Genomic DNA, 22,906 nt, shown 5'->3' on the forward strand with positions numbered 1-22,906 from the left:
TCCTCCCCTCAGGAACTCCTCTACTTTTATAAAAAAATCACATCCTTCAAATTTCAGATGTAAGGAGTAGTTTTGATATCACTTCCTTATTTACTAATGCATCATTAACAGACACTCTTGATTTCATAGTAAAACAATACTGCAGTGTTTACCCCCCCCCCCCCCCAATAATTTTACATGGAATACTTTGAGAACAAAGTTCCACAATTACAACCACTTTCAAACCCTTAGTGTGGTTATAGATTCTTTGATGAGTGTTTGCTATTTGGTCTCATGGGAAAGACGCTTTGCATTATTTTGTAGCTTTAAACAGCCAACACTCCAAAATTCACTTCATAATAGAAAAAGAATCAAATAACTGTTTGCCTTTTCTTGAAGACCCTACATATCACTAAGGAAATTTTAAAGCATTTAGAGAAAGAGGAAAGAACTTGGCATTGGCAGCATCCAGGAATGTGTTAGCAGAGCTAAAGTCAGTTGGTATGGTCTCTTAAACAGAATGGGTGAGGAAAGATTAGCAAAACAAGTGTTCTCTGCCAGGTTGGCAGGAAAAAGACCCAGAGGAAGACCAAGATATAGGTGGATTGATACAGTACAAAGTGCCTTAGACAATAGAAATATAAGATCTAATAATGTTGGAGTCTTGACAAGTAACAGACTGATTTGGAGGAAAATTGTAGATTGGAAGTTAGTAATGATGTAAATTTTTCAGGTAGTACTATCATATCCTGTACACCCCTTGAGGGTACATGGCAGGAATGTGATGATGGTTTTGATATCATTGTGATGTATGCTTGATATGCTAGTGGTGCTCAACTCTATGAGAAAGAGAGAGATCTAGCTCTTGTGCCTTTTTTTTTTTTTTTTTTTTTTTATTGACTGCATTCATTCTCATCTTCCATGGATGCTCTCTTGTTTTCTCCTCACCCTCCATAAAATGAGATAAATTCTATCTACTGGTATCCTTTCAGAAGTGTGTCTGTATTATATCATCTCTCTTTCTCCTTTTTGCTAGTATCTGTAGTTTTCACAAATCCTTAATCTGCATTCTATAGTAACAGCATATCCCAATATCATTTTTAATACTCTCCTTTGCTCCCTCTTGATTCCATATGCATCATCTTAAAAGCCAGATCAGATATGCACACAGTAGATGGTCTTGTAAAGAGGCAAAATGTTTTCCTTATCACTGTATGTCAATGTTTGTTTGTTTCAGCATTGCAATTATTCTCTGAGTTGTATTTGCGGTGTTTGCTGTATCTTTTGAACTTCAACTTCCTATCAACTAAAATTGCAAGACTCCTATCCTGATCAATTTCTATTACAGTCATGCCATAGTTTATATATAACTTTACATATGCTAACATTGAAGAGAGAGTCATTTTTAAATGCCTACAAAGTTCCAGTGTATTAAAATCATTATGCAAATAATGAATGTCATTTGCATTCTTGATTACCTTGCCTATATTTTCATCATCAGCAAATGGCTGTATATCTTCTGTCAGTTGCTTCCCAATGTCATTAATATAAAGATTGAATAATAATTCACTAAGGATTGATCCCTGAGGTACACCACTGGTAAGTTTAAATCTTGCAGGCGCTCCCTTCTTCCCATATACTGCTTTCTGATATTTCAGTGGGGTGCTTAAGGGTCAAAGCTGTATAACTGAGAGGAGACCTCCACATAGCCTTTAAAGGAATGCGGAGAACCGACCAGGGCTTCTGACCTAATGTCCAATCCTTACCTTCTCGTGGTGCACCCTGTTGGGTATCTACTTTGATACTGAACGAACGAGGATGGGCTGGCAATTTGGGATTTAGCCGACCAAATTGTATTCTTATTGGTTAAACCAAAATAAAAAATGATGGTACAACATGACAAAATTTCATGCCGGCTGGGGCGTTGCCCGGTTAAACAAGGCCCCCGTTGTTTTCGCCAGGGAACCAGGGTGAACAGCGAAAAGTCAGCTACTGGAACAAATCTGAAAACAAACCTCAACTCAACATCACCAGAGTTAAAGATCGGTACTATCAACGTAAGAAGCCTGAATGGCAAAGAAATGGAGCTAGCTGAGGAATTAGATAAGTACCAGATCGACATAATAGGGGTGACTGAAACAAAAAAGACCAAAACTGGTGAGATCTTTCTGAGCAATAAATACAAAATGTTATATTCAGGCAATGACAATCAAGGAAAAGGAGGAGTAGCCATAGTATTCAACACAAAATACGAGGCTAATCTTCTTGAATGGCAGTCAGTCTCAAGTAGAGTAATGTGGGCAAATATGAGAATGGGGAACTGGACAATGAGACTTATTTGTGCCTATGGTCCCACAGAAGGTTCTACTAAGGTAGAAGTGGAGGAATTTTTTGAGGCTTTAGAAAAAGCAACTGACACAATGAAAAAGGAAAAGTTGGTCCTTGTTGGGGATCTAAATAGTAGAGTAGGAAATGATTGTGAGACATACAAAAATATTTTGGGAAAATTTGGAGAAAAGAGCAAAGCTAATAATAATGGCAAATATCTGTTGGATTTCTGCTCAGGACATGGACTTGTTATTACTAACACCATGTTCCAACATAAAAATGTGCACAAATTCACATGGAGAGAAGAGGCTAGGAATAAGAAAAGTCTCATTGACTATGTTATTGTTGATAGTGATGTTTTCTCCCTGGTGCAGGACACCAGAGTGTACAGAGGATTTGAAATCGGAAGTGATCACTATTTAGTCTTGAGCAGGATAAAATTGAATTTCATATTGAAAAGAATAACATGTAAGAAAGTTTTAAAGCGAATAAAAGTTGAGCAGCTCTCAGATGTGAACTGTAGACTAAAATACAGAAATATTATTGAAAAGAAAATGAAAGAGTTTGAGAACAGGAATCAAACCTTGGAGATTCAGTGGCAAACTCTGAAGGAAACATTGATTGATTCTGCCAGAGAGGCATGTGGTGAGGTTGTGTGCAAGGATAAAAAAATCAGAACTCCCTGGTGGACACAGGAAGTTAAAGAGGCAGTGAAGGAAAAGAAGAAAGCATATCAAAAGTTCCTGGCAAATAAGTCAGCTGTTACTCTTACACAATACAGAGACAAATGTAAGAAAGCTAAACAGTGTGTAAAACTAGCTAAACAAAAGTCATGGGAGGACTTTGGCAAGAAATTAGAAAACAAATATCAAGAAGGGGGAAAAATATTCTGGAGGTTGTTGAAGAAGCTTAGGAATGGAGGAAAGAGTGCTGTAAAAGGAATTAGAGATGATAAAGGCGACATGAAAACGGAAGAAAAAGATATCCTTGAAGTATGGAGTAATTACTTTGAAAAACTGCTAAATGAAACAAGCAGTGATGACAGCATAGTGATAAAAAAACACTGACCAGGCATACAGTCAGGAATACGTATCCATACTTGAAGTAGAAAAAGCCATCAAAGGCTTGAAATGTGGAAAGGCAGCAGGAGTAGATGATATTCGACCAGAAATGCTGAAGTATGGTGGTATAAGAGTCTTACAGTGGCTGCACTGCATAGTTCAGAAAGCCTGGACAGAGGGACGAATTCCCGATGATTGGAGTAGAGCTCTCATAGTACCCATATATAAAAAGGGAAATAAAACTGAATGTGAGAATTACAGAGGTATTTCCCTACTGAGTGTTCCTGGCAAGATCTATGCAAGTATACTTGAGAAACGGTTGAGAAGAATTGTGGAAGAAAAGCTTGGTGAAGAACAAGCTGGATTCAGGCCAAATAGAGGCTGTCAGGATCAGATCTTCACTTTACGACAAATAGTCGAGAAAGCATGGGAATATAACAAAGATCTGTATTTAAGTTTTGTCGATTTGGAAAAGGCATATGACAAGGTGCCAAGAGAGAAGCTATTCAATACGCTGCAGTTAAATGGTGTCAATGGGGCATTATATCAAGCAATACTTAGTCTTTATTTGAGTTGTGAGTCAGCAGTTAGAATTGAAGGAAGTACAGGAAGATGGTTTAATGTTAAATCTGGTGTGAGACAAGGATGTACATTATCCCCTCTGTTATTCATTATCTATATGGATCACATTATGAAGGAATGTGGTATTAAACCTGATATCAAAATTGGAGATGTTAATGTCAGCTCTTTGCTTTATGCGGATGATGTTATACTTCTAAATAAATCCGCTACAAGTCTGCAAGATTCTCTGACTAAATTGAATAGCTGTTGTAATAGATATGGTATGAAGGTCAGCAATAAAAAGACAAAGACAATGAAAATAGGCAGAATCATTGAAAATGTCAACTGTGTTGTGAATGGAGAACCTGTGGAACAAGTGAAACATTTCAGCTACTTAGGCACTATTTTTACTGAAGATGGTAAATTAAATATAGAAATAGACAACAGAATCAGCAAAGCTGGTATGGTGGGAAGTCAATTGAATAAATTCATATGGAATAAGAAAGAAATTAGTCGGAACACTAAATTAGCTGTATACAAGACAGTGTTCAAACCAGTTTTAACTTATGGATCTGAGAGTTGGGTCAGAAGTAAAACACTTGACCAAAGACTAGAGACCGCAGATATGAGAGTCCTGAGAAAGATTAGAGGCGTGAACAGATGGCAACAATGGCAATATCATATTAAAAATGAGGATATTAGGAAAGAACTTGACATTGTCAGCATCCAGGAATGCGTTAGCAGAGCTAATCTCAGATGGTATGGTCACTTAAATAGAATGGGAGAGGAAAGATTAGCAAAACACGTGTTCTCTGCCAGGTTGGCAGGAAAACGACCCAGAGGAAGACCAAGATATAGGTGGATTGATACGGTTCAAAGTGCCTTAGACGATAGAAATATAAGATCTGATAATGTTGGAGTCTTGACAAGTAACAGACTGATTTGGAGGAAAATTGTAGATAGGAAGTTAGTAATGATGTAATTTTTTCATGTAGTACTGTCATATCCTGTACACCCCTTGAGGGTACATGGCAGGAATTTGATGATGATGATGATGATGATGATGATGATATTTCAGTCAGTCAGCCATCTGTTATTATAATTATCAAATATTTTCATAGTTTATAATCCAATTCCATATCCTCTTAACTTACACAAAACAGCCTTCCATACTGTCTCTTGTCAAAGCCTTTCCAAAATTCAAAATTTTCATGGTGTATCCATTCCCTTTGTCAAACTCATTCATAACATTATTATAATATGTGAGTTAGTTTAGGTGGGAGATGGATTTCATCACCTGATGTGAGACCACTGTCCTACTTATTGGAAGCTTGAAGTGGCTTGAAGAAAGTTCCATGTTTGATATATTTGATCGTTAGGCATATGTTTAGAGCACAGAAACAATTGAAGTTTAATTACTGTTATTGTATTCTCTTTTCTCTATATTGCTTTGTTTGTATTTTTATATACTGTATATTGAAAACTTTTTTTACAATGTTACAATTTTTGATGTTGCTTTTTTTTTTTTTAGAGACTTTAAGTGGCTTGAAAAGTGCCATGTTTGGTCTCTGGAAAAAAGGCTCCCAGATTATTTACTATGGCATTAATGTACTATAGGCTTCTACACCTTACCCAACAATAATTGTCCAAATAACAACAGAAACCCATTCAAATGCATTCCTCTCCTCTTAAGATGCTACACCTTCTTGGATTTACTCATTGCATTTGCAAACTGCACATTTTTTGCCTTTTATTGCTTGTCCATCATGTCATTTATCCAGAACCATTGCCAGATTAGATCGTGTCCTGAAGCAAACAATTAAGTATTGCTCATGATGGATTGTAAGAAAAAAATGTTAAAATATCTCCAATTGCTATTTTGTTTTTATTACAAGAGAAACATTAATGCAAACTGATTAAATAATAATGTTAATTAAATGTTTGCTCTACGGGGATATCGCACAATGAAACTGTTTATAAGCTCTTCTAAAATTTAAATTATGAGCTGTGTCCGCCTCTATTGCTGTAGTTGCTAGACTAACCAATCTTTCTTGGGTCATTGCTGTTTGCAAATAACTTTTAACCAGTTTAAGCTTGGAAAAACTTCTTTCCTCACTTGCCACGCTAACAGGAATTGTTAGCATAGCGATGCCGCCTGCCACAATATGGCTGAACAAGCGTTCTTATTAAGCTGCGCTGTGAGGCAGGCTGCCTCTATGCTACACCCTGCCAACTGTACTGCATTTATCATCCCTGTTCTTCTTCTCCACTCACTACTGTTATAATTGGGCAACATTACCTGCAAACTTCCAGCCATGGTAATCCTTCACCTGTTGCAACATCTTCCTCAAATCCCTTTTGACATTCTCTATCTCATGTTCAAAGTCACAGGTTTTATTGCTTAGTTATAAAAGTTCAAAAGTGGTAGAATTGTAAAGCATGCTACATAGAGATGTTGTTTCTTTCCACGTTATAAGCTGCCACATTTGTTTGAGTGTTCATTCATATTTTGAGCATACTGATATGTTCAAAATATGAATTCCCATAATTATTAAAACTGCTTTAGTATCTTCTTTTTGAATCTCTTCTAAATTATCAGTAATTTAAATATGCAGTTCAATTTAATCAAAATTATTGTATTATGAATGGTAATATAATCTTATTTCTTTTTGATTCTGGATGTATACTTTTCCAGATATTTATTTGGATATAATGAGCAATTCAGTAAGAATTAAATTTTTTTCAACCTTTCATTATTTTAAAAAAAACTTTTACTATGTAAGTTATTGTTTTATATTATGGAATCCTGATGTTTGGTGCTCTCTTTCTAGCATCCAAATGAAATTTGTTTGAGTGTTGTGCTAAGAAGCATGGTACTGACATTAGCATTCTACAATAAAAAGAGGCATCCCCCATGTAATATAGTTTATATGAATTTGTTTTGTACAAAACTGTTGCTTTTAAATATTAAGAGAACTATTTGTAAGTAAATAAGTCATATCAACAGTCTTTAACAGCAGTTTTTCCCTTCCTTCCAGGCCAAGTTAAAGAGTCATATTCATGATCCTAATGCTCCAGAATTGGTTCATTTTCTCTTCACTCCTCTTGCACTTATCGTGGATGCTGCCCGAGATTCTAACTATGGTCCGAACTTAGCTTCTAGAGTTGTGGTCCCTTTGCTCACTCGTGATTCAGTTGAACTGCTAACAAATTGTTGTACTTCAAAAGAAACAGATCTGTGGCACAGTTTGGGTGATACCTGGGTTGTTCCAAGGCTTGTATTTGTTTTTCTATATTATGTGTTAAACATATTATTATATAAAAAAATTAACTTTTTACATTATCATTATTTTGTATAAAGATAAATTCTGTTGTAGCATTTATAAATTTGATAATGGAAGCATGGTAAACATGCAGAAAAAAAATAAAGAAAAAAAAACTGCTCTGAAAAACAAAGCAGTTATAAATTCACATAGCATGTTTTCAGTAAGGAAATCAACACAAAGTATATTAGGAGAAAAAAAAAAAAATTCAGATGCCTAAGTTATATAAAATATGCTAAAGTTGGAGTACCGATGGGAAAGGTAGGGATTGATAGATTGAATTTATTAAAGGCTAGGATTAAGGATTAATAAATGTATGTATGTATGTGATCAATATATAGACTATTATTGTTGGCCTTCTGCTAGGAGACTTCTAAGTCCATCTAATGTAGTAAAATCATAAACTCCATAAATTACCTTTTTTTAAGGCTTACACAGTGATCAGGATATATTTTGGTAAATTATGGAGGCAACTACCGTGTTTGAGAAAAACTTTAGTTTAAGCATTATCATCAAATTCCTGACATGTACCCTCAAGGGGGTGTACAGGATATGATGCTACTACATGAAAAATTTACATCATTACTAACTTCCTATCTACAATTTTCCTCCAAATCAGTCTGTTACTTGTCAAGACTCCAACATTATCAGATCTTATATTTCTATCGTCTAAGGCACTTTGTAGCATATCAATCCACCTATATCCTGGTCTCCCTCTGGGTCGTTTTCCTGCCAACCTGGCAGAGAACACTTGCTTTGCTGATGTTTCCTCGCCCCATTCTGTTTAAGTGACCATACCACCTGAGATTAGCTCTGCTAACGCATTCGTGGATGCTGACAATGTCAAGTTCTTTCCTAATATCCTCGTTTTTGTTGATTCTGTTGTCTATTTCTATATTTAATTTACCATCTTCAATAAAAATCGTGCCTAAGTACCTGAAATGTTTTACTTGTTCCAACAGGTTCCCCATTCACAACACAGTTGACATTTTCATTGTCTTTGTCTTTTTAATGCTGACCTTCATACCATATCTATTACAACAGTTATTCAATTTAGTCAGGGAATCTTGCAAACTTGTAGCGGATTTATTTAGAAGTATAACATCTTCCACATAAAGCAAAGAGCTGACATTAACATCTCCAATTCTGATATTATGTTTAATACCACTTTCCTTCATAATGTGATCTATATAGATAATGAATAACAGAGGGGATAATGTACATCCTTGTCTCACACCAGATTTAACATTAAACCATCTTCCTGTACTTCCTTCAATTCTAACTGCTGACTTAGAACTCAAATAAAGACTAAATATTGCTTGATATAATGCTCCATTGACACCATATAACTGTAGTGTATTGAATAGTTTCTCTCTTGGCACCTTGTCATATGCCTTTTCCAGATCGACAAAAAACTTCAATACAGATTTTTGTTATATTCCCATGCTTTCTCAACTATTTGTCATATAGTGAAGATCTGATCCTGACAGCCTCTATTTGACCTGAATCCAGCTTGTTCTTCACCAAGCTTTTCTTTCACAATTCTTCTCAACTGTTTTTCAAGAATACTTGCATAGATCTTGCCAGGAACACTCAGTAGGGAAATACCTCTGTAATTCTCACATTCAGTTTTATTTTCCTTTTTTATCTGGGTACTATTAGAGCTCTACTTCAATCATCAGGAATTCGTTCCTCTGTCCAGGCTTTCTGAACTATGCAGTACAGCCACTGCAAGACTTTTATACCACCATACTTCACCATTTCTGGTCGAATATCTTCTACTCCTGCTGCCTTTCCACATTTCAAGCCTTTGATGGCTTTTTCTACTTCAAGTATGGATATGTATTCCTGACTGTATGCCTGTTGAGTGTTTTTTTACCACTGTGCTATCATTGCTTGTTTCATTTAGCAATTTTTCGAAGTAATTACTCCATACTTCAATGATAACTTTTTCTCCCTTTTTCATGTCACCTTTATCATCTGTAACTCCTTTTGCAGCACTCTTTCCTCCATTTCTAAGCTTCTTCAACAACCTCCAGAATATCTTACCACCTTCTGGATATTTATTTTCTATGTTTTTGCCAGTCTTCCCATGACTTTTGCTTAGCTAGTTTTTTACACAGTGTTTCGCTTTCTTACATTTGTCTCTGTATTCTTTAAGAGCAAAAGCCAACTTATTTACCAGGAACTTTTGATATGCTTTCTTCTTTTCCTTCACTGCCTCTTTAACTTCCTGTGTCCACCATGGAGTTCTGATTTTTCTATCCCTGCAGACAACCTCACCACATGCTTCTCTGGCTGAATCAATCAGGGTTTTTTTCAAGGTTTGGTTCCTGTTCTCAAACTCTTTCATTTTTTCTTCAATAGTCTTTGTGTATTTTAGTCTACAGTTCACATCTGAGAGCTGCTCAACTTTTATTCGCTTTAAAACTTTCTTACATGTTATTCTTTTCAATATGAAATTCAATTTTATCCTGCTCAGGACTAAATAGTGATCGTTTCCAATTTCAAATCCTCTATACCCCCTGGTGTCCTGCAATAGGGAGAAAACATCACTATCAACAATAACATAGTCAACGAGACTTTCTTATTCCTTGCCTCTTCTCTCCATGTGAATTTGTGCACATTTTTATGTTGAAACATGGTGTTAGTAATAACCAGTCCATGTCCTGAGCAGAAATCCAACAGGTATTTGTCATTATTATTAGATTTGCTATTTTCTCCAAATTTTCCCAAAATATTTTTGTATGTCTGACAATCGTTTCCTACTCTGCTATTTAGATCCCCAACAAGGATCAACTTTTCCTTTTTCATCATGTCAGTTGCTTAAGTATAAAGAGCTAATAAGCTTCATTTCGGCAATGAAAACATTACTTAAATTTAGGGGATATTAAATCCCACATAGTTTTAAAACCGATTCAGAAGCTCAAAGATTGGAATCAGAGAGTTTCTTGCCAAATATAGTAAACTATAAAGTATCGGCGAACACTTAGCGTGAGCTAATGCAAGTGACCAGTACGTAGTACAATACCGGACGACTCGTTGCAAAGGTGGGGAAAGTTCAGATCACTATTCTTAGGTATTTTCCATAATGTAAAAACACATTACCTAGGAAATGTATGCTGTTATTACATTATGGAGGGAGGTCACTACCGAGACCGGTTTCAGCCGTTTTTGAGGCTTCATCAGTGAGTAGCTAGACCTAATACCAAAGTGTATAGCGAAAAGAACTTATATATTATGTGAACGAGTTTTCCAAACAGGTGCAACCATTAACTTGCTTAAGTATAAAGAGCTAATAAGCTTCATTTCGGCAATGAAAACATTTCTTAAATTTAGGGGATATTAAATCCCACATAGTTTTAAAACCGAATAAGAAACTCAAAGATTGGAATCAGAGAGTTTCTTGCCGAATATAGTAAACTATAAAGTATCGGCGAACACTTAGCGTGAGCTAACGGGTCACTTACATTAGCTCACGCTAAGTGTTCGCCGATACTTTATAGTTTACTATATTCAGCAAGAAACTCTGTGATTCCAATCTTTGAGTTTCTTATTTGGTTTTAAAACTATGTGGGATTTAATATCCCTTAAATTTAAGTAATGTTTTCATTGCCGAAATGAAGCTTATTAGCTCTTTATACTTAAGTAACTTAATGGTTGCACCTGTTTGGAAAACTCGTTCGCAGAGGATATAAGTTCTTTTCGCTATATATAATTAGCTTAGGAAAATATCTAAGCTATACACTTTGGTATTAGGTCTAGCTACTCACTGATGAAGCCTCAAAAAAAAGGCTGAAACCGGTCTGGGTAGTGACCTCCCTCCATAATGTAATAACAGCATACATTTCCTACGTAATGTGTTTTTACATTATGGAAAATACCTAAGAATAGCGATCTGAACTTTCCCCACCTTTGCAACGAGTTGTCCGGTATTGTATTACATACTTGGTCACTTGCATTAGCCCACGCTAAGCGTTCGCCGATACTTTATAGTTTACTATATTCGGCAAGAAACTCTGATTCCAATCTTTGAGTTTCTTGTTCAGTTTTAAAACTATGTGGGATTTAATATCCCCTAAATTTAAGTAATGTCAGTTGCTTTTTCTAGAGCCTCAAATAATTCCTCCACTTCTACCTTAGTAGAACCTTCTGTGGGACCATAGGCACAAATAAGTCTCATTGTCCAGTTCCCCATTCTCATATTTGCCCACATTACTCTACTTGAGACTGACTGCCATTCAAGAAGATTAGCCTTGTATTTTGTTTTGAATATGGCTACTCCTTCTTTTCCTTGATTGTCATTGCCTGAATATAACATTTTGTAATTATTGCTCAGAAAAATCTCACCAATTTTGGTCTTTTTTGTTTCAGTCACCCCTATTATGTCGATCCGGTACTTATCTAATTCTTCAGCTAGCTCCATTTCTTTGCCATTCAGGCTTCTTATGTTGATAGCACCGATCTTTAACTCTGTTGATGTTGAGTTGGGGTGTGCTTTCAGATTTGTTCCAGTAGCTGACTTTTTGCTGTTCGCCCTGGTTTCCTGGCGAAAACAACAGGGGGCCCTTGTTTAACCGGGTGATACCCCAGCCGGCATGAAATTTTTTATGTTGTACCATCATTTTCTATATTGGTTTAAGCCAATAAGAATACAATTTGGTCGGCTAAATCCCAATTTGCCAGGCCATCCTAGTTCGTTCAGTATCCGGGTAGATACCCAACAGGGTGCACCATGAGAAGGTGAGGATTGGACATTAGGTCAGAAGCCCTGGTCGGTTCTCTGCATTCTTTTAAAGGCTATGTGGAGGTCTCTCAGTTATACAGCTTTGACCCTTAAGTACTTTAATTTAATATAAACCAAAATCAACACTTGATGTTTTGATCTTCATATCCAGGTCATCTTCTGGAGCATGTACACTATATATAGAGGAGCAAACTGCACTACAATCTACATGGTTTGCTAAAGTTATTGACCAACCGTTACAACAATTATTGGCCTCACCTCTGGTGAAAAAAGTTGTGTAGTTGTCTCCCTAATTTTCCAAAATGTATCCATAAACTACCCAAATTAATACATTTACATGGGTAGTAGATTACTTTCATTGTCTGATGAAACACCACAGTCATTCACATTATATGTATGGATGACTTCTTCATGGGTATGCCAGACACTGTAGGTAACCCAAAGCTTTCCATTTCAAGGGTACAGTACTAGAAACTATTGCTAGTTTTTTACTGCATGCTAGTGGATAGTACTTGAAGCTAACTTTGTGAGGTCACACCAGGAGGCTTTCCTGTCAAGTAGCAGATAATTCAGCTGTGACTTACTTTGCTGGATCATGTTTGGAGGGAGTCTTGGGTATATTTGTATGCAGGTGCAACTGTCATGACTTCATAATGATCTGGAGACTGACTATTATCTCTGTGTGGGGAAACAACCTGCTGGACTTTCTCTAACAACACTTGTACTCTCCTCAACAGAAATCAGTTATGTAGTCATCAAAAAAAAAAAAAAATTGATAGCAATGTAATTCAAAAAATAGTACTGAAAAACCCAAATCTAATTCAAACAACTACCAAGCATTATCCAGCCAAAAAACAAATATCAAAAAGCAGTTAAAAATGAAAATAGATCTACATCTTTTACCGCCATTTGTTTTAACTCCAATATAAACGACTGACACTACCCCTTCATATTACACCCAACCCATGGAAAATAACAGAACCTCACGAACTACTGTTGGCCTTTACTTTCTGAACTCTAATCTGTATGAGTCTGTCCAACACAAGAGTAGAGTCTGTGCTTTTGTCAAACCTGACATCTCTCATCAGAGTGTCAAACATTGAATTTCTCTCAGGACAGTCTGCTCTTGATCAAAATTTCCTTCATTTATTTGCTGTCTCTATTGCCCTCCAAGTTCTGATAACTACACTTTTACCATTATTTGTCTATGAAGCTTACCAGGAAGTCCATGAAAAGTCTACCATATCACAAGTAGCTTGAAACCAAAACTCCAGCATCCCATGTTGCCCAAAAGGTAGCACACAGTAGCTACAAATAAATAAATAAAATAAATAAATAAAATGCTCAAATCAGACTTTGAAAGGACCCAGTACAGAAACTTGCCTCCTGCTCAAATGTCAGTCAAACTTTATTTTCCCCCTCACTTTGTTTGGGAACGTCTATCTATTCATATTTCCATTTCTCTCTCTCTCTCTCTCTCACACACACACACATCCTTGTAACATCACCCAGACATAAGGCTAGCCTTCTGGCATTATTCTGTTCACTGCATGCTTCCTCTAATTTTTATTTATTTTGTGAGAGAAGGCATCAGAAAAATCATGAATAGCTTCTATACCAGCACATCATCCAGTCCTGGTGGTATTTCTCGCCATCTCTTAAACTCTGCTTAAAACTTATACTTTGGTACTAACATCCATTCTGTACCTTCTTACAATCTTCTCCTTATAATCATTAACATTTTTTGTCCTACCTGAGCATTCTAATCTTACTAATTCTTTTATGTGTAATCAAGGCATTCTGCTATAGTCATTTATTTATTTATTTATTTTGGGAAGGGGAGGGGGACAAAAAAAAAGATAATTTTTAATAGATGCAGCAAATCAGATTTAGTGAACCATGCTTTGGAAAACATTCATCACCTTACTGTATAAAATTATATTCAAGAGCCAGCAACTACTAATTGAATTGGCTGTAGCACTGTGTACCCCGCTACAAATGTTTTTCCAGAAATTGCAAGCAATCTACAAAAAATAGTCTTGCCAGTACCCACCTATCCAATAACAGTAACCAAGGCCAATAATGAGGAGCATCAAGGAAGGCACCAATCAGAAAATTATCATATTTGGAATCTCTAATTTATTATTACATTGTATAGAATGCATTAAAAAAATAAATAAATAAAAAAAAGTTACAAATATCTGTGCTTCTGATTCAGAAGAAAATGCTGTAGCAAAAGCTGAAAAAAAAACTAGATAATCAAGACATAATATGAGGAAGCAACATTGTTCCAAAAATTAGTGTCTGTCAGCAGATAAAAAAAATTAGAATTATAATGTGTTATCTTATACTGATATGCTTGTTAATTCATTACTCCGCTTATGGAAGTAAAACTTGAATTTCTTTAAAAGATTATGAATAGAGATTGCCTGTATGTGAGATGCTGTAGCTGGCTCTTAAAAATAAATAAAAATATCTATTATTCAAATTAAGGGGATATTAAATCCCACATTGTTTTAAAACCTTTCAGGCACAATTTTTACTGAACACAATTTTTACAATATTTAGGCACAATTTTTACTGAAGATGGTAAATTAAATATAGAAATAGACAACAGAATCAGCAAAGCTGGTATGGTGGGAAGTCAATTGAATAAATTCATATGGAATAAGAGAGAAATTAGTCGGAATACTAAATTAGCTGTATACAAGACAGTGTTCAAACCAGTTTTAACTTATGAATCTGAGAGCTGGGTCAGAAGTAAAACACTTGATCCAAGACTAGAGACCGCAGATATGAGAGTCCTGAGAAAGAATGCATGAACAGATGGCATCAATGGCAATATCATATTAAAAATGAGGATATTAGGAAAGAACTTGACATTGTTAGCATCCAGGAATGTGTTAGCAGAGCTAATCTCAGGTGGTATGGTCACTTAAACAGAATGGGCGAGGAAAGATTAGCAAAACAAGTGTTCTCTGCCAGGTTGGCAGCAAAACGACCCAGACGAAGACCAAGATATAGGTGGATTGATACGGTACAAAGTGCCTTAGACGATAGAAATATAAGATCTGATAATGTTGGAGTTTTGACAAGTAACAGACTGATTTGGAGGAAAATTGTAGATAGGAAGTTAATAATGATGTAATTTTTTTCATGTGGTATTATCATATCCTGTACACCCCTTGGTACACGGCAGGAGTTTGATGATGTTTTAAAACCAAATAAGAAACTCAAAGATTATAATCGGAGAGTTTCATGCCGAATATAGTAAACTATAAAAGTATCAGCGGCCACTAGCGTGAGCTAATGCAAGTAGTCCTAGTACATAATACAATCTCAGGCAACTCGTTGCAAAGGTGGGGAAAGTTCTGATCGCTAATCTTGGTATTTTCCATAATGTAAAATCACATTTTCTAGGAAATGTATGCTGTTATTACATTATGGTGGGAAGTCACTACCCAGACCCGTTTCAGCCTTTTTTTGAGGCTTCATCAATGAGTAGCTAGACCAAAGAGATACGAAAGGGTATAGCGAAAAGAACTTATATACTCTGCTATACGAGTTGTCAAACAGGTGCAACCATTAATATCAAAGATTATAGGAAAATACCAAGATTAGCGATCAGAACTTTCCCCACCTTTGCAACGAGTTGCCTGAGATTGTACTACGTACTAGGACTACTTGCATTAGCTCACGCTAGTGGCCACTGATACTTTTATAGTTTACTATATTTGGCATGAAACTCTCTGATTCCAATCTTTGAGTTTCTTATTTGGTTTTAAAACAATGTGGGATTTAATATCCCCTTAATTTGAATAATGTATATATCGCCGAAATGAAGCCTATTGGCTCTTTATATTTAAAGTAAAAAATATCTATTTATACATTGTCAATTTATAAAAATACACCAATCATATCAAATTCATAAGTTAGCATGGAATAGACTCTTTTGCTGGCCTAAGAAATAAAAGCATAACATTGAAGAAAGTACTCATTCTCACGACTGACTTGGTCATACCAGCAGATCTAATGACTTCACTTTAGAGACTTATTCCAAGAACTTGAATGGAGGTCCCAAAATAAACTGCATAGATAATATAAGAAATTGAACAAACTCTTCATTTATCATTAAAAGTATAGATGAAGAACTGACCTGAATGAAGGATTTTTTGAGGACTGCTCAAAAATGGGTATATCTACTGATATATCCATTGGCTCAGTTATGAACTATAAGAAGATGTATAAGAAACACTTTACTTTGTTTTACTTTCTTTTAGATAATAGCATTGCCATGATCCCAAATGCTCATGTAACATGCAATCATAATCACAGTTTATCAGTTTAATCTACCTGTTTAATCTTTCATTAAATTAAAAAGACATCTATCTTGAGACCTTATATAAAGCATGGCAAATGCCTAGAAATTAAGTCCCCGTTATTTCATATTGTAAAAGTCTGTGTAATCACAATTTTTGTCATGGTTTTTTTTATATAAAAACAATGAAAAATTAATACAGAATGTATTAATTTTCCATTGGAGCAGTTACCGCTCATTCCAGCAATGCATTCCACTCATTCATTATCCACCATGCAAAAAATCTCCTTTTCACTTCCCTATCACTTGACTTTTGTACTTTTCCAGGACTGACCTCTCATTCTTGTATCATCCATCAACATTTGCAATAATTTTCCTGTATCTGTTTGATAGGCTCCTCTCACCAACTTATATGTCTCAGTCATATCATCTCTTCTCCTCCTCCTATCTGTCATATTCTGAAGACCATACTCTGTATTCAAGAATGCTAAGGTGGTCTTAGTTATTTGCATATGCACCCTCTCCATTGTTTCCTTATCACCAAATCAGGTGAGCAAATCTGAGCATAGAAATATAAAGGCATAATAGTTACATAAAAATGATATATGCATAGGAATATAACTAAAGAATAATAATCTTTAATTATAAAACCATTTTCCATTACAAGTTATTGAATTTTTTTTTCCTGATTTTTTTATATTAACATTTAACATTATTTTTCCAATATAGTGACCAGTGGAAAGATGTAGGAACTTATCACCCTGTATTCTTTAATGGTATGGCTGCCGAATATCCCTTTCCTGAGGACAGGTTAGATGACATCAGGTCTCATAAGGTAAAAATCTTATCACATTTTTCAGACAAAATTATTTTTCAGTTCATATTTTCTGATGATATAGAAAACAAGGAGCCTAACAAATCAAAGTTCACGTTTTTGTCAGAAATGTGAAAAGTGATATATTCTTGGGTGTTTGCTAAGTGGATAATCTCTGCTTTCCAAACAGCAGTTTGTAGGTTCAAATTCCACTATGATATGATTTTTGTACATTATAATTCTATACCATTTACAAAAATCATAACAGGTTATTAAACTATTGTACATTATTTTCCATAAGTGGTTGTTTAATCTGTTATAAATTGATACCATGAATGTTCAATAAGTTAAGGAAAAAGAACAGCAGCATGCTAATGCTGGACTTATAAACCTCTGGATCATGTATAAGGTTTGGTGTATACTCTTTAAGAAATATAAGAGAGAAGCAACACTTACAAAGAGTTAACAATAGAAGGAATGGATAGAAGATATTTTGTGAATTTGGAGATGAATTGTGTAATGCGGAATAGCTGTCACATGTTTTAGCAGACTGACAGGAAATGGGGCAATTGCTAGTTGTTTGAACAATGATTATGAAGATTCTGTAGTAAATCCAAGTAGCCAAAACTGAACATCTGTGCAAAATAGAGTGGAGTGAATTGCGAGAGATGGAGTTATTAATCAACCTATTTATGTGCTTCTATGCAGAGTCAGGAACCTTTTGGAACTCTGAAGGTCATTGTCCCAATTGAGAGCTGTATTCAATGGTTGAATGAATTTGTGATTTGTATTAGCTTATTATTGTGCAAACATGAAGTAATATCTTGAGTGAAAGGAAGAACCTAATTTCTTGTTCTGAGGAGTCATTGCTCCTAATATGTTTATGCCAAGAAAAGATTGGAGGTTAGAATTATCCTAAGAAGAGAATCTTATCTTGTTAAGAGATTTAGGTAAGTGAAGTGTCACTGGAAGAAAAAGAGTTGTTCATTGTGAGAAATAAGATGAGCGAGTTTTGCTAGCATTGAAATCGCAGGTTATCAGGACACCAATCAAATATAGTTAGGGGATTAGAATTTAGGTTTGTAGGAGTTATTCTTTAAATTTTGTTGATTTGTGTAGTGTAAAGTTTATCAAGTGAAAAGGAGAAGTGCAGTTTACTGTCATCAGTAAAACTGAATTAAATTTTCAGTCTGTTGGAGAAAGTCATTATCTAGAATGAAGAAAGCTGATGAAAGAATGGAACTATGTGAAATACTATCATGACCAGCTGCCAAATTTAATATAAAGATCACCATCACATATACTGATCAGAGAGATAGCTATTCTTTGCATTTTGCTAGTGGGTCAAGTTTACATTATGGCACAGAAACATGATTCTTTCTCCTCTAATTTCCTTTTCCTACCTTTATTTCCACTATTCATTTCTACTGTTACTATAAAATATATAGTAGTCAATTCTGAGTGGTTTTCTTTGTTATTTTACCTAGCTTAATGGCAATTTGGGATTTAGCCGACCAAATTATATTCTTATTGGCTAAACCAAAATAAAAAATGATGGTACAACATGACAAAATTTCATGCCGGCTGGGGCATCGCCCAGTTAAACAAGGCCCTCGTTGTTTTCGTCAGAAAACCAGGGCGAACAGCAAAAAGTCAGCTACTGGAACAAATCTGAAAACACACCCCAACTCAACATCACCAGAGTTAAAGATCGGTACTATCAACATAAGAAGCCTGAATGGCAAAGAAATGGAGCTAGCTGAAGAATTAGATAAGTACCAGATCAACATAATAGGGGTGACTGAAACAAAAAAGGCAAAAACTGGTGAGATCTTTCTGAACAATAAATACAAAATGTTATATTCAGGCAATGACAATCAAGGAAAAGTAGGAGTAGCCATAGTATTCAAAACAAAATACGAGGCTAATCTTCTTGAATGGCAGTCAGTCTCAAGTAGAGTGATGTGGGCAAATATGAGAATGGGGAACTGGACAATGAGACTTATTTGTGCCTATGGTCCCACAGAAGGTTCTACTAAGGTAGAAGTGGAGGAATTTTTTGATGCTTTAGAAAAAGCAACTGACAATAAAAAAGGAAAAGTTTGTCCTTGTTGGGGATCTGAATAGCAGAGTAGGAAATGATTGTCAGACATAGAAAAATATTTTGGGAAAATTTGGAGAAAAGAGCAAAGCTAATAATAATGGCAAATACCTGTTGGATTTCTGCTCAGGACATGGACTGGTTATTATTAACACCATGTTCCAACATAAAAATATGCAAAAATTCACATGTTGAGAAGTGGCAAGGAATAAGAAAAGTCTCATTGACTATGTTATTGTTGATAGTGATGTTTTCTCCCTGGTGCAGGACACCAGAGTGTACAGAGGATTTGAAATTGGAAGCGATCACTATTTAGTCTTGAGCAGGATAAAATTGAATTTCATATTGAAAAGAATAACATGTAAAAAAGTTTTAAAGCGAATAAAAGTTGAGCAGCTCTCAGATGTGAACTGTAGACTAACATATACAAAGAATATTGAAGAAAAAATGAAAGAGTTTGAGAACAGGAACCAAACTTTAAAAGAGGTAAACCGTGAGTAGACATATCGGTTCACAATTAAAGTACACAAACTTGGAGATTCAGTGGCAAACCTTGAAGAAAACCCTGATTGATTCAGCCTGAGAGGCTTGTGGTGAGTTTGTCTGCAAGGATAGAAAAGTTAAACACCATGGTGGAGATAATAAATTAAAGAGGCAATGAAGGAAAAGAAGAAAGCATATCAAAAGTTCCTGGCAAATAAGGCAGCTTTTGCTCTCAGAGAATACCAGAGACAAATGTAAGAAAGCTAAACACCATGTAAAACTAGCTAAACAAAAGTTATGGGAGGGCTTTGGCAAGAACATAGAAAATAAATATCAAGAAGGTGGTAAGATATTCTGGAAGTTGTTGAAGAAGCTTAAAAATGGAGGAAAGAGTGCTGTTAAAGGAGTTAGAGATGATAAAGGTGACATGAAAACAGGAGAAAAAGATACACTTGAAGTATGGAGTAATTACTTTGAAAAATTGCTAAATGAAACAAGCAGTGGTAGCACAGTGGTAAAAAACACTCAACAGGCATACAGTCAGGAATACATATCCATACTTGAATTAGAAAAAGCCATCAAAGGCTTGAAATGTGGAAAGACAGCAGGTGTAGATGATATTCAACCAGAAATGGTGAAGTATGGTGGTATAAAAGTCTTGCAGTGGCTGCACTGCATAGTTCAGAAAGCCTGGACAGAGGGACGAATTCCCGATGATTGGAGTAGAGCTCTAATAGTGCCCATATATAAAAAGGGAAATAAAACTGAATGTGAGAATTACAGAGGTATTTCCCTACTGAGTGTTCCTGACAAGATCTATGCAAGTATACTTGAGAAACGGTTGAGAAGAATTGTGGAAGAAAAGCTTGGTGAAGAACAAGCTGGATTCAGGCGAAATAGAGGCTGTCAGAATCAGATCTTCACTTTACGACAAATAGTCGAGAAAGCATGGGAATATAACAATGATCTGTATTTAAGTTTTGTCGATCTGGAAAAAGCATATAACAAGGTGCCAAGAGGGAAGCTGTTCAATACTCTGCAGTTATATGGTGTCAAATGTGGCATTATATCAAGCAATACTTAGTCTTTATTTAAGTTGTAAGTCAGCAGTTAGAATTGAAGAAAGTACAGGAGATGGTTTAATGTTAAATCTGGTGTGAGACAAGGATGTACATTATCCGCTCTGTTATTCATTATCTATATGGATCACATTATGAAGGAAAGTGGTATTAAATATGATATCAGAATTGGAGATGTTAATGTCAGCTCTTTGCTTTATGTGGAAGATGTTATACTTCTAAATAAATCCGCTACAAGTTTGCAAGATTCCCTGACTAAATTGAATAACTGTTGTAATAGATTTGGTATGAAGGTCAGCATTAAAAAGACAAAGACAATGAAAATAGGTAGAATTTTTGAAAATGTCAACTGTGTTGTGAAAGGAGAACCTGTGGAACAAGTAAAACATTTCAGCTACTTATGCACGATTTTTAGTGATGATACATACATACATACATCTTCAAGGCCCACTCTTCCTATTTGGGTTGTGGAGGCAAAAGCTGCAAGAGGAACTTCCAATGGTCACGATCCTCTGCCACCAAGTTCAGGTGTTTTGGTGGGATTCCCAAACGTGTCTACCCAAGGTTTTGGATATAATCTATCCAGCGAGTACTTGGCCTTCCATGTGGCCTCCCACCCTCTGGCTTGGCAAAGAGGGCCTGCTGAGGGAGCCTCTCTTGTGGCATTCTGACCAGGTGCCCGTACCAGCGTAACTGTGATCTCTCAACACGGAGAAGCAGCGGTTGAGTATTGAGGGTTTTCCGAATTGCAGAGCTTCTGATGCTGTCAAGTTTTGTCAGTCCCGCAACCCCTCGAAGGAACCTCATTTCAGCCGCTTGGATTCGTGTCTGCATTCTTTCGGTCATTACCCAACTCTCATGACCATAGGTGAGGATGAGAACATAGACTGTATTGAAGACAGCCAGCTTTGCCTTCTGGCTTAACTCCCGTTTCAATACTACTGAATGGCCAAGCTCCCGCAATATTGAGCTTGCTAAGCCAATTAGAGTATCTAGCTTTACGTCCCATTTTCCATCATTCGTGAATATGGACCCAAGGTATTTAAACTTCTCCACCTGTCTCATTGGGACTCCAATTACATTTATAGTGCACTGGGATAGTTGTCTTGAGACCACAAATGTTTCAGTTTTGTCCTCACTGATCTTCATTCCAGCGTCTGCACAAACAGCTACAAACCTATCCAGGGTCTGCTGGAGGTCATCTGTGGAAGAGCTAAGCAGAACTAGGTCATCTGCAAAAAACAGACGTCCAATGCTACATTTTCCAATTCTGACACACTCACTGCCTCGGCTGTGCCTATCAATCCAGTCCATAAATATTATGAAAAGGAGGGGTGACAGAGCACACCCTTAGCAGAGGCCAACGGAGACTGTGAAAGGTTCAGACTTTGTGCTGTTTACCCTGACACAAAACTCTGGGCATTCATACAGGGACTTGATGGCAGCTAATAGTTGATCATCCACTCCATACCCCTCTACTACTTGCCAAAGCTTATCCCGAGGAACCCGGTCATATGCCTTCTCCAAGTCCACAAGACATGTGTAGACATTCTTGGCATATTCCCAAGATTTCTCTAAGACTTGCCTTAAAGTGAAGATTTGGTCAGTTGTGCTTCTACCAGGACGAAAGCCACATTGTTCTTCCTGGAACTTTGACTCAACTATGCTCCTGCACCGTCTTTCCAAGCACTTAGCATACACTTTCCCAGGCAGGCTGAGCAGAGAGATGCCACGATAGTTACTGCAATCCTTCTGGTCTCCCTTCTTAAAGACTGGTATTATTATGCCTGTCTGCCAGTGCTTTGGTGCTCTCCCAGATATCCAAGCAGCCTGACACCCTTGAGTCAGCCAGTGAACACCGTCTCGATTTAATGCTTTTAGCATTTCGGACTGAATTTCATCATCGCCAGCAGCCTTGCCCGATTTTAGCGATTTTATTGCTAAATGGACCTCTTCTGCTGTGAGAATAGTCATTGCCCCGATCTGCACCTCTTGGATGTCCACAACTGCTGGGCCACCCGGGTTAAGAAGGCTCTCAAAGTATTCCCTCCATCTGTGGAGGATATCCTTCTCGGTTGTTAAAAGTGCACCATCAGAGGCCTTAATTACCCT

At 36.3% G+C, this 22,906-nt stretch overlaps 1 protein-coding gene across 3 annotated transcripts in view; it reads left to right on the plus strand.

The window, feature by feature from the left end:
- LOC150107066 (epidermal growth factor receptor kinase substrate 8-like) overlaps nt 1–22,906 on the plus strand; it is a 379,016-nt gene that overhangs the window by 232,909 nt on the left and 123,201 nt on the right. For all 3 annotated transcript variants that reach the window (XM_090393423.1, XM_090393421.1, XM_090393422.1), the window contains exons 12-13: nt 6,968–7,203; nt 17,047–17,152. In XM_090393423.1, coding sequence (XP_090249549.1) covers nt 6,968–7,203; nt 17,047–17,152 — 342 coding nt within the window. The remainder of the gene's footprint in view (nt 1–6,967; nt 7,204–17,046; nt 17,153–22,906) is intronic.

This window comes from Typopeltis vanoorti, chromosome 5 (assembly GCF_054136105.1).
Source record: "Typopeltis vanoorti isolate ZY-2024b chromosome 5, IOZ_Tvanoo_1.0, whole genome shotgun sequence".
In the NCBI taxonomy this organism is placed as follows: domain Eukaryota; kingdom Metazoa; phylum Arthropoda; class Arachnida; order Uropygi; family Thelyphonidae; genus Typopeltis; species Typopeltis vanoorti.